The 12,600-nt window shown below is 36.5% G+C and overlaps 1 protein-coding gene across 3 annotated transcripts; it reads right to left on the bottom strand.

Annotated features, from left to right (window-relative positions):
* Positions 1 to 209: 209 nt before the first annotated feature.
* On the bottom strand, positions 210 to 12,359 carry pde9al (phosphodiesterase 9A like). 3 transcript variants are annotated; one of them, XM_041993896.1, is made up of 19 exons: positions 12,226 to 12,359; positions 11,936 to 12,043; positions 10,323 to 10,393; positions 8,403 to 8,480; positions 8,260 to 8,303; positions 8,113 to 8,167; positions 7,890 to 7,960; positions 7,697 to 7,784; positions 7,508 to 7,565; positions 7,325 to 7,399; positions 7,155 to 7,241; positions 6,848 to 6,958; positions 6,568 to 6,650; positions 6,139 to 6,295; positions 4,694 to 4,807; positions 4,312 to 4,416; positions 4,084 to 4,212; positions 3,894 to 3,989; positions 210 to 1,739 (listed from the first exon to the last, which is right to left on the bottom strand). In XM_041993896.1, exons 2-19 carry the CDS (start codon positions 12,002 to 12,004, stop codon positions 1,689 to 1,691), a joined length of 1,542 nt encoding a protein of 513 aa, XP_041849830.1. In that variant the 5' UTR covers positions 12,005 to 12,043; positions 12,226 to 12,359; the 3' UTR covers positions 210 to 1,688. The 3 variants fall into 3 exon arrangements, with proteins under 3 accessions (XP_041849830.1, XP_041849829.1, XP_041849831.1); XM_041993895.1 differs by having other exon boundaries at positions 11,936 to 12,040; XM_041993897.1 differs by having other exon boundaries at positions 6,854 to 6,958; positions 11,936 to 12,040.
* Between the last annotated feature and the right edge of the window lie 241 nt (positions 12,360 to 12,600).

The following is a 12,600-nucleotide window of genomic DNA, read 5'->3' as shown; positions in this document are numbered from 1 at the left end:
ATTCAGCAGCTTGTGCAGCATTTTTTTCAGGACAATCAGCTCCAGCGGCTCCAGAATTATCCCCATCACGGAACCAGCTTTCTTGATTAGTTTTTTCTGTAGTTTCTGGAGCTGGTTTTCTTTGTCCTGTAGCAGCATCATAGCAGGACTGCTGAAGAATCTGCACAAATTATCAGAATCTACAAAAAACAAGTCAAATTACAAACTGGAAGAGTTTCAAGTGTAATTTATTAATTACACTACATTATTTTGTACAAACAAAACTTCAGGAAAAGGTGCAGTTTACAAATATTGCCTTTGGGGATTCATACTGGTCATTACTTTGTAGTAGTCATGTGATTTCATAAAAGCTATACAGGTGGTATTCGGTATGGGTTTATATGAGGCCTTCAGGTAAGGTAATGATAGAGTAATTTACAGCATGTTGCCAAAAAAAGCAGTCATAAAAGCGCTGCGGAGTACCTGGTGGTAAACCACCAACATCTGATGGCTGGAAGGGAAGCTGCTGAAAGACAGAGGGGTGTGTAGTCGGTCTCTGTACTTTTGGGTGGTGCTCTGAATAGTTAGTGATATCTCAAAACAGTATATGTTGACTGTGTTTTAGTTTTTTTATGTAAAACGTGGCAGGGAAGAATCAAAAGTCAACCAATCAAGAAGCGGTGGTGGGAAAAGCAGAAATGTGTGGACAGCATTGTAAAACAGCCTCAACTGATGTGAAAAACAACAGCAACACATTAGAACATTTTTACACTGAGGGTGTGTGTTTAGACATTTTTTAAATATTATTTCACCTGCAAAAGCAAGACAATTACATTCTTTGTCATTACCAGCTGTGATGTGTTTGTTCTCAGGGATTTTAAAGCTATGAGGTACATCTGCCACCTTTAAGGGAACAGCCCTGTATGCCACAACAACATATATGGACAGCATTACATTTTATCCTGCCGGCTACGCTGTACAATTTCTAATATTTGTGACTTTTAGAGGATTTTTTTTCTTCCTTTTTCTTTATGTTTGTATGGAGCACAGAAGTTAGGCCCAAAATATCTTTTTCTTTTCTTTTTTATGTTACACATCTAAAAGACTAAATCTAAAAGATTTCAGTAACTGTCACACCATCTTGTGTTCCAGTTTCTCTACTAACTTATTATATATTAGTTATCAGTAATGATATGTTAAAATAATCCTGGCTCCAGCTGAAACATTTTATTAAAAGGTTTTAACAAATATTTTATCAAAGTAGTGTGAACAAAATAAAGATGGGAAGATGCATTTTTCTTTGGAAAACACTAGTGATATACCACAATAACAACACTTTATTGCTAAGTTAAGTGAATCTCACTTCATTGCATTCTGTTTTTCTGCTGGACAAACTGAGTAAAAAGCATGGTCTTACATTTTCCTGATCCATTTGGCCAACTTGGCACACTTATCAAATCCATGGAGTCAATTACAACACAAGTTTTTCTTTCATACTCTTACACTTGGAATGAAAATTGTAAAGAGAGCACAACATAAATACCATGAATATATGGAAAGGTCAGCAGGTTGTTCCTTGTAACAACCACAGCAAAACTCTGAGTTAAAGTTCAAGATGTGCCACCATGTTGCCAAATTTCTTTTTTACTTTGCCTTCCTGCTCCAGCTGTCATCTGCAGAATGCAGTGCAGAATGTCTTCACTGGGGCCTCACTCACATTTTTTCATGCCTTTCCTGAATTTGATCATGAAAGACGATCCCTGCAATGAAATAAGAGCGGAGAGAAACAGCTGGGTCTTAATGACAAAAGCTGAAACTAAAACTAGGTTAAAACAAGTATGCACTGAGAGTTCAGACCATCCAACACTGACAAACACTACTAGTTTGAAACTGACTCAGAGCTTCAACTTGAATAAGAATTGGCTTCCCCTTTAAGAAAAGTTAAAACTTACTCTGATTTCTATGGAATGGGTGAAATAAAGAAAAATAAGATGTTGTTTCAGTTTATAAACAACAAAAGTACCTTTCACTGTAAGAAGATAAATAAATAAATAAAAGAGGAGAAAAAAGACATAGATAACTCATAACACTCACACTAAACACTAGAGCACAACCAAAGAGCCAGTTACTTTTACTTACACAGATACAACTGCACTCACTGCAGAGCTTACGCCATCTTCCCGTCTAATGACATAGTTTTTTTCTTCTGTGCCTCATCGAACAAAAGATACCTTTATGTTAGCAAGTGGATGTCCGTCGATGTCCTTGTGTGTGTTTGTGTGTGTATATGTGTGACCTCACCCTCTTATTAGTTCCTTTATAAAAGCCTAATGAAGCTGTGCACATAAACATGCATTTCTTTACATGTTTATAAACTGTAGTTCTTCTTGCAAGAGGAATGGAACCCCTTGCTCCCCTATATTTTGATAATTAATTATTAACCTTCCTTGCCCTGATACAGAGTTACATTACAAGCCAACTTTCATTTCTGTGTCTGTGTGTAGACTAAACCATTCTTTTCCACACTCTTTCTCTTGCTTAGTTACTAAAGTGTCAAATTAAGTATAAGTATATAATGCATTACACAAACCTTCATCAGAAATGATAATGTTTCATGATGCTTTAGAAAATGTTCACTGAAGGATTTTGTAAGTTTTATCAATATCAGTCAGAAAGAATTTTTTAATGGTTATTTTTCAAGTCCATGCACAGCCATATTTACTATAAGTGATCTTATAAATGCTTTAAAATGTTCTATGAATGTGCTTTTAATGCATTTTCTCATGAGTTTTATGAAAAAAAAATCTGTATTTTTGCTGACACAAAATATACTAGCTACTAATATCACTGCTGTTAGAAAAAAAAATGTTAGACATTTTTTATTGTGCTCGTCTGACTAAAATCAGTCTTTTAAAATACAAGTAAACACAGTGGTCTAAATGAAATCATATTAAACAAAGTATTTCAAAGGTGAACTAATGCACGAAGAATAAAGCTCATATTTAATTATCTCCTATGTATACATCAAACTGGACTCAAACTGGCCTAGGAACACACTCCATAGTGACCTGGAAGTAACAGAAGATGCTGGTACACAGAAAAAGAAGCTGTAACAGTTTTGCTTAATTATGTATGAATACTGGTTGTATGACTGGTTATAAATTTTATCAAAAGATTAGTATGTCTTTCAAAGGTTTCATTTTAACATTGCACTTGATATTTTTATTTTTAACCTTAAAGAGTGTGTAGATTTTATTAATTTTATTTAATTTTATTAATACCTCCAACTTGTCCAACTCTTCAAAGGATGAAGTAGAAACTATGGAGGCTCTTCTCTAATTTTATTCTCTTCTCTGGGCTACTGTAACAACAGGACTCGAAACAGATTGTTCTGATTTACTAAAAACACACTAGTTCTAATTGTCATGTAATCCTACATGAATCAAACCATAGTTAGGACTGTTTAGTCTTCCACAGTGGAACTTAAAAGAAAATATTTCTTTAGGGAATTAGGTCTGAACTGATCTTCTTTCTGACCTAATCACTAACAACATTCATGTTTTTTCTGGCTAGGACATCAGCACTCTGTTGGCTGTCCCAAAGATCTGAGGACAAAGTGAGTTATTGGTGATTAGAGGCTATTTAAACAAAACTAATTTGTTTGGACATACTGTATCTGTAACAGTAAGAAGAAATGTTTTCATGTGCCAGCTTTGGGCTAAAACTGCATATTTAATGTATAGATATGAAATTTGTATTGAAATGACAGTTCCTTTGTGAGACATTAATATCATTTCCTTTGCACCAGACTATTGACACCCTCTGATAAATACATTGGATAGCCAGAATATTGGAGTGGTAAATGAAATAAAGTGTGGAAACATGGATATATGTGGAAATACTGTAGATACTACCTCTGTCATAGCATCTTCAAGTTGCTTGAGCTCCTCATAGTGGTCACGAGAGTCCCTCAAAGGCTGAACCATGAGCTCCTCAATTTGAGGGAAAAGCTAAATAAAAACAGATTATGAATTGTAATTGTACATTTGAAAAAAAGAAAAAAGAAAAAAAGCAGTAGTGACAGACACTTAGTCAGAAGCCTACCCTCATGACTGTCTCAAACATTGGGATGAGGACAAACTTGATGAATCCGATCTGAGCAGTGGGTTTGGTGACTTTATCTCTATCCATGAAGGGAGCCACGGGGAGACCCTCAGATTTCTCCCTGTCACTCTTAAAGTCAGAGAAGTGGAGGCATATCCATTAAGTCCAATGCACTAAAGTTCAAGCCGAGATCATTCTGTTAAAAATGAAGTTTTTGGTTGGAGTCACCTGCATGAAATACTCTTCCAGTAAACAGTCGACCCACGGCTCAGCTACCTCAGTTGGCCTCACTTCATTGGAAATATCACAGCACTTGATCAAAACCATCCTCAGCTAAAAAAGCAAACATAAACATGTACAAACACAAAAATTGAGGACAAAGAGGCTCATTGATTTTTACATAAAAACAGAGGTCTGCCTTACAGGGTCTACTGTATTTCTGTCATTACTTTCCAAATGACACTAACAAAGTCCATCTGGTTGCTGCTGATTACAGCTAACTCATTCAATAAAGGCTGTCTTGTTATAGATGGAATCTAATATATACAGTAGTACAATAAGCAGTAGATAAAGTTGCAATGTGACTTTGTAAGAAAAAATATGTACATACGCATGCCACATGCTCTGCAATGGTAAAGTCAAAGTTGTCCACGTTTTGCTTAAAGGATTCTAGTATCTCCCCGTGTTTGGCCATGTCAGTGGCCAGAATGAGGGTGATGATGGCCTGGAAACATATAACAGGAGTCAAATTCTATCTGGAAGTTGCATGCAACTCCCAATATCATCCAATGAGTATTCCATGTCAAGTCAGCCAGCTGCTCACTTACATTGTATGTTATTTTATGTTTTTACATGTGAATGATGATGAAATCTCAAACATTAGAATCAAACAGAAGAAGTATTTATATTCTTAAGTATTAAAGCAAATACTACACAAGTGTCTGATCTTAAAACTATGTGCTTCTGATTAATTTTGCCATCCTGACATTCATTATGCACGTTCCTGGAGATGTCCTCACCCTGCAACAACCCCAACCGAGAAACTGCACTTCAAAACTTTTTTATTCCAAAACAGCCGTGTTTTGCTTTATGGCCCTGCCTCACACACCAGCAACTGGGTATCAACACACTTGAGTGTGCACCATGGTTGATTCAGCAAATAAACTCTAGGTGACATTATTGGAAGAAGTTAGATGCTTAAAATATCTTTAAGCAGAATCTTAACATCTTTAACAGAACAAGAGATAAGTAAAGAGTTAACCTCGGACGGGCTTTTACTGGCAGGAAAAAGTTAGGAGAAGTGACAGAATGCAAGATAGATGCCTAATTAGTCTTTGTTTGAGGGCACCAAAGTACAAAAATCTACCGTTCAATAGTACTGCTTTAAAAGCTTAGTAGTTCATTGGGCCAACTTATAAAAATATTGACCAACAGAAATATTTTGCTTATGGACACAGACATGCTTGAAGCCTAAAAGTTTCATTATGGAACATTTTGTGGAACTTTTTGTCATATGCAATAACAAAAACCTTAAGTCAGTATTGAGTTACTTTAAGAAATACTGATGAAAAAGCAGTCAGTCAGGTTACTGATGTCTCATATATATAATATGATAAAGATATAATAAACATCCAACCAGCTATTGTCAGGTGTGTTGGCAGATAAATATACTAAAGTATAATTTTATTTTTATTTTGATCTTTAATGGAAAAATACAACTTTGCTGGTAAAGCTCTGCCCTCTTGTAGTGATCATTTTGAGGAGCAAAGCTACACAATCCACCTTTAAACTATAAATCTGACCAACCGTCTGTCACAGTGACTCACTGATAATTCTTCAAAGGCTTAAATATTGATCAGATTTTTTTTTTGTCTATTAAGCAACCTCCCTGTAAAGAAAAAAAGGCTAAAAAAAATCCCGTCTTTTAAAACTGGTAGAATTGCCATTGAAGTTTCTCATAATCACCAGACCGCCATCTAGATAAGTGTCTGAGAGATGTTAAAGCTCAGTATGTTTGTCATGAACATATCTGTGAGTTTTCCATGCATATCTGACCTGTCGGATCTGTTTGAATGCTTCAGGATCCACATTAGCAAAGATATTGCACTCAGGAAGAGCAAGGATCTGGAAGGCCACAGCACAGTGATGGTTCTCCAGTGGAGAGATGTCGTTGTAGCGCACCGCCAGCTCTGTGCGAGCATTGATTTGGTACCTGATACAGGGAGGACATTGTTGAATGGATGGATAGCAAATTTTCACGAAGCTCTGCAGATAAGAGAGGTTCTCACCTGCCCAAAACGCCCACCAAAAACAACACAACTATCTCAATCAGCATGTTTTCATACCTGAACTCTTTCCAAGCTGAACTACTTTCACAGTTCAACTACAACAATGTTTTGCAGAGAATGTCAAAACACAGAGGGAGGTCAGTGGGCATCTGCAGCGCTCCATCTATTAGCATGATTACAAAGTAGTGAGTCTTACGTGTTGTTGTAGCCGGGGTGGTCCAGGTCATGACACACTGCAGCTGTCATTAAAATCCCCATGTCTGTGAGTGCCAGCTTATCCTGAACAACAGGAAAGGTTTTATTTAGAAGATGATACTTGTCTTGTCTTGAAACCATCAATTGCTAATTCAAAGAAAGATGATTATATCTTTATTTGATCAGACTTTTTGTGACTGAGGTTTTTATATATAGTATAAGCATGAAGTGAGGATAATTCAGTTGAATGATAACCTTGAAATGCACGAACACACACTGACAGATACCTGTAGGTTGCAGAGGTGGATCATGCCATACATCATTTGACTAACACAGAAGCAGTGACGAAAGTTGTGGAAAGGGTTGTTGCGGTAGTTCTCCTGAATGGCCAGCTAGAAAAGAGAGAATAATTCATTCAGTGTGCTGACAGCAGAATCTTAAACCAGTCATTGTAGCCTTTGAAACTACTTATTATCCATATCAGAACTCCCCTTGGCCCCTCTACTGCCCTTTTAGTCCAAAATTGATCTGTTCGCACTGAAAGACTCAGTGTGTGGTTTCTTTTGTCCTTTATTGCTATAATTTTACCAGCCAGCGTTTCAGTGTGATGGGGTTCATGTTAAACTCCCTCACTAGCCCCAAGTCATGGTACATGTACTCCAGACAACTTAGCATCTGCAGCAAAAAGAGAAAAAAAAGTCAGTTATTTAGATGATACACAAAAAATGGTTGGAAATGGTTGATGAGCATCAACAAACCTCGTTATGTTCCCAGTGCCAGACATCAAACGTTGGCTTCTTCAGAGCCTCAATCGTCTCCTGAGAAAGTGTGTACTGTATAGGGTGGATAAATAAATTCACCACAACATCAGTATAGGTTTCAGACATTCAGAAGTTGCAACATTTATATTTTAAAGGTAGGATACATAACAGGTAACAAACCTTTGGGTAACTGGGGATGTCTCGTCTAGGAGTGACCTTCTTCCCATCGTCTGAGAGGCTGTATTTGCATGAACAGTTTACCCTGAGCTCAGGATTGATGCATTTCAAGAAATTTTATTTACAAGTTTTTTTTTCATTCTTTGTATATTTATGTATATTCTAAACTTTAAGTAAGAAGCTTAATTTTACCTGCCGCCACCTCTCGAAGTAATCTCATCTCGTAGCTTCCGCAAATCGTTTTTACACTTTTCAATTTCCACAACTTTCAAGCCCTCCACTGAAACAAGAAAAACAATCACTATTTAAAGAATGTTCTTCCTTTCAGGTGATGTATTAATAACACAGATATGATAAAATACTACGTTCAGGTCCTTTCACTCACGTTCCACTCTCTTCTCCAGCATCGCCAGCCTGTTGGTGACCTCACTCTTCAACTCATTGATGTGAAATGCTCTGTGAGAAAAAACCTAATAATGAGAATGGAGATCTGGACTCGCCTCTAAAGGGTTGCACTGTAGGTTGTAATGGAAATGTCCCGTTGTTAGCTGTATGTGTCAAAGTGAGAAGAGGAAGGCCTCAGTCACAAGGTGAGATAAAGGTGTTACCTGCTGAACTGCTCTGCCACCTGGGACAGCATGCTTTGAAACATGTCTTCCTTCTCTGCAGACATAAATATAAACTTGATTAATCATTATAACCAGGATTTCTATTTACACTCATATTATTATGCAAAGATACTCAACTGAGTTTACCTTCAGGCTGACTGGTAGACAATGGGACAACTTTGTATAAAAAGCTGTGAGGAAATCAGATGCATTCACAATTTAGAAAAGACTACATCACCTTTTCCTTTATTCTGTTTTTAAAATGATGTAGTATCTTAATTTTGTTATACTTTGCAGAGTTGGTGGGCATAGTAGGATCAATGGAGACCATGGAACCTTCTGGATTCACAATCGTAATGGCAGTGTTCCTGCAGTTAAAGAATGAGATGAGTGAGTTGTAAATACTCTGCTGAAAGTGAAGCATTTTGCCCCATAATAGCATTATTTTGCATAACAGATGAGTGGCTCTGATCCAACACTGCATAGAGGATAAGTGACAATGAGGTTTTTGAAGTTGTGGTTATGTAGCTGGTCTTTCTTTTTTTTTTTTTTTTTTGTAATTTTCATGGAACCCCATCCTTTTAGAGTGCATGATTTGGTTTCTCTGCCTTAAATCAGCTAATAGCTAGCTTTCATACCTAGATGTATCGAGACTGACTTCTCAGAGGCTCTGTTATACCTTTGTAACAATAAATGTAGCCACGTATCACACTCAGAGTTTCAGATACTATATAGAAGAAGAACCTTCTGATATCAATAGCAGATAGTTCACTCCTTGCAGCTGCATGTGTTAAAAACATGTCCACTTGTTCACTCATTATCTCATGCACTATTTAGTGTTGACAGCTGCTGATGCATTTTGGACATCCCTGCAGCTGTGCTTCATAATCGTGCGTCATATATTGGGTTACATGTTACATAAAAGGTGGCAGGATTGAAACACACCAAATATGAGGTGACTGGCAGCATGGGCTTGCAGATTTAGGCTGAAAACATGTTATAATTAAGATGCACAACACAGATATAAAACTTTATGACATAAATATCTACACTTTAATAACATAGAAATATTTTTGAGAGTTAGCTATTTTAGAAATCCCCCCCGGACATTTAGTTCCTGTAAATATATCACAAAAGGTGGTAAAAGCACTTAACCACACCATGGTTAAGAAGTTTGAGGGATAGTGTGACGGAGTCATTGTATATTTACTTAATGCCCAGACGTTGCGTATGGGTTATATGAATAGTGATTTTGTCAGAAGACACTACAATTATAAAATTAGGATTTTATTAGAGCAGTGGGCATGTTGTCTAATTGGACTGCTTTTCACTCCTAGTTTTTGACGGGTTTAGCTGTCTGAGACTAAATAAATAAATCAGAGGTAGTTTTATTGGGTATTCAGGTAATTCACATACACTTAATCTGTTTCAATGAAAAAGATGCAAAAAGATTAACTTCGGAGCATACAGGAGAGATTCAACCTCAAACTACAGTATGTGGGTGTTTTAACCCAGTTTGGAAAACTTGCTGTCTATTTGACTACCTGGCTCACTTATAAAGCTTTGTGTGTGTGTGTGTGTGTGTGTGTGTGTGTGTGTGTGTGTGTGTGTGTGTGTGTGTGTGTGTGTGTGTGTGTGTGTGTGTGTGTGTGTGTATTTACATGTTAGATATGTTCAATGCCAAAACGCCTGTTAAACTGGCTATTTGGATTTTATTTTTTTTTCAAATTTTTTATTATTTTTTGCCAAGTCTAAGACACTGTTTCAATTACTGTAAGAATGAAATAGAAATATTATTAAAGTTAATGAAAAGCATTTATGTTTTCACTTTCTGTGAAAGCTGCATCTGTGCAAGTTTTCTGTATCATATTACATATTACAAAGTAGCCAGTAGATACTTTGACTTGCACAGAAAAAGGAAAAAAGAGACAAACCCACCAAAAAGACAATTCTATGCACATTTGTTTCCTCAGTAAAAGCAAAAAAGACTTATGAAAGCACCAAAAAAAATCGTTTATCAATGTTTGCTTTGATTCGCATGACTAATGTAGTGTGCTCTTTGATCGCTGCACACAAGTATTTATGTGTCAGCAGCTTAACGTGCTTTACCTTCATTATTACTGTTCCATATATTTGTACTTATTTATGTTACAGTTACTTATATCAGGGAAAATGTAAGTGTAAATATGAAGCCAAACCGAACAACAAACCTGGGAATGTTAGAGGACGAACATAGAAGCTCTTTGATGTCACATGGACTGCAGTGCCGGCTGAACACCACCTGTAATGTAAACACGGGTCTTTTATCTGCTTTTTAAAAAGCCTGATACAAGCTTGGGTCTCTTCATATACATCTATAAATCTGCAGATTAATATACAATAACTAGTCCACATTCAAATACAAGTATTCTTGATTTCAATGTTTTATGAAAAACCGTTCTGTGACGTATGTAAACAACCAGCTGCATCATTTTCAAAGGTACACCTGCACACAAACAGCAGCTTTATTTGACATATAAGACCCACTGTGTTCTGACAGGTGAGGAGGGTTATCCAATTTCATATGTTTTTTAGACATCCAAGACACATGGGAATGTAGAAAAGTGGTCCAATCATTTCATGGTTGAATAGGGCTGAGTCAGAGACACCATTACATTATGGGAACAATTTGAAAACGGATGACAGCTGGAGCTCAAGATTTCATGGAGCTCCTAAGGATGTCATCTGCAAACCAATCAGCACAGTTTACAAGAGTGTGCAAAGACTGTCTGGGGAATTGAGCCACGAATAGGAGCATGAACCTCGAGCACAAACTTTAATCTTGAAGGAGCAGACAAATTGTAGCAGACAATCGGCCTCAGGTCATGTCCTCAAGGCTTTTGAACAACATGTGTTTTTGCCAGCTCTCCACTTGAAGCATTCTGCATTACCAGAACAGCAAGTGCTTTGCTTATCTATATCGGACTATGTTGAAACACTGAGACATGAAACTTAATCTGTTGCAGCTGTTTATGTTGGTAGTCCTAACAAGCTGTTTTGTTATGGTGATTAATAGAAAATCTGCAACTAACTTTATTTTGCTTCCCACAATTTTATATATAAAACTACTGATAGAGATTAATGGTAGTGCATAAGCAAATTAACAACAAGTGTATTTGTGACACCTGTGAGGCTAACTGGTCCACATCGTAGTCTAATTTTAGCTCCTACCCAGGTGACATGAATCTACTGGGAATAGCTGCTGTGAAAGTTAAGAAAATTAATTATTAAGGTATTTAATTTTCATGGATTTTCAAGGCTAATTCAGAAATAATATTAAGAGTAATTAGATTTACAAATTCTCATTCATACCTTAAACAAGCAAAAATCATTAAATCTTAAATTAAATCCTTAAAACAATGATAAATATGTTTGATACAACCCAGCTACTATTCATAAAGAGAACTTTAACAGCAATTTAATGTATAATTTATTGCATTTTTCATGTAAACACAAACAAATTAACATAATCAACATATAATCAATACAGTGTTTGCCATATACTGTACGTGTATGCAGTTTTTTCAATAAGTTATATAATCTATTTCACAAACTCTCTGGTCAAATTCTTAGAATTAAAGTGACATTTAAGTTAAATCTGTAATACATCATGTCCTTACCTTAACATATTTATAATCGCTATCATAATATTTAAATTTGCATTCAACCTTGTGGTCAAGCCAGCTTATCTTGCACATCTCACGTTAATATCTGGAATTAAGTGATTAGGGTCAGTTGTAATTTTAACAATATAAACAATGGAAAAAGACTCCAAAAGACGCACCTTTTGCACCTTCCCGTCCACATCGAGGTAAATGGTTCTGGGGGCATAAGAGGAGGAGCTGGAACCCATGCTGACCTCCTTCTCCTATCTTCCTACCTTGGAGTCCTGCTTAATAAAACAAACAACAAATATCTGTTGGTTAAAGAAAGAAAACGGAAGATCATCTCTAATATGATCATTCTTGTAGTCATTGCTGAGTGTATACAAATGCCTAAATAAAGAAAAAAATAATTTAAGATGAGAAAAAAGTAGTGAATATCGGAAAACACAAGTTCATCTGTTGAACTCACAGTGTCAGTGATGCTCCTTCCTTTGTGGAGATTGAAAATAATGTGCCAGGAGCTGAGGATGCAGCTGACTCACATGCAGACACAAGAAGATACAGACAAGCACATCCAACTGAATGCGGAGGAGAGAAAGGCTGTAAGTGATGGAGCTGCTGACGAAGGGCATATGATGGGAATGGAGCACTTTGAATTTAATTGGCAGTCAGACTGGTTGCCATGTGACTGTTGCTATGGACAAAAAAAAACAAGACAACCCTGATGTTTGAAGTGATGTGATGCTTTTACCTAAGCTGATGATTACCTCTTGTCAACATGGCCTAATCTACAGTATCCAACCAGAAAAAACCAATCGACTTTAAGTACAGAACATGAATTGTG

This window comes from Melanotaenia boesemani, chromosome 9 (genome assembly GCF_017639745.1).
Source record: "Melanotaenia boesemani isolate fMelBoe1 chromosome 9, fMelBoe1.pri, whole genome shotgun sequence".
NCBI classification, from domain to species: domain Eukaryota; kingdom Metazoa; phylum Chordata; class Actinopteri; order Atheriniformes; family Melanotaeniidae; genus Melanotaenia; species Melanotaenia boesemani.
This window is presented reverse-complemented; position numbering and strand designations above follow the sequence as displayed.

Excerpts from the sequence above, each read along its gene's own strand:
- pde9al (XM_041993896.1), bottom strand. The coding sequence starts at position 12,004 with ATGGGTTCCAGCTCCTCCTCTTATGCCCCCAGAACCATTTACCTCGAT. Across the intron at positions 4,808-6,138 it reads CATTCAAACAGATCCGACAG|GCCATCATCACCCTCATTCT; the intron begins GTCAGATATGCA and ends ATATGTTTCCAG. Across the intron at positions 4,417-4,693 it reads TTGCAGAGCATGTGGCATGC|CTGAGGATGGTTTTGATCAA; the intron begins GTATGTACATAT and ends TTGCTTTTTTAG.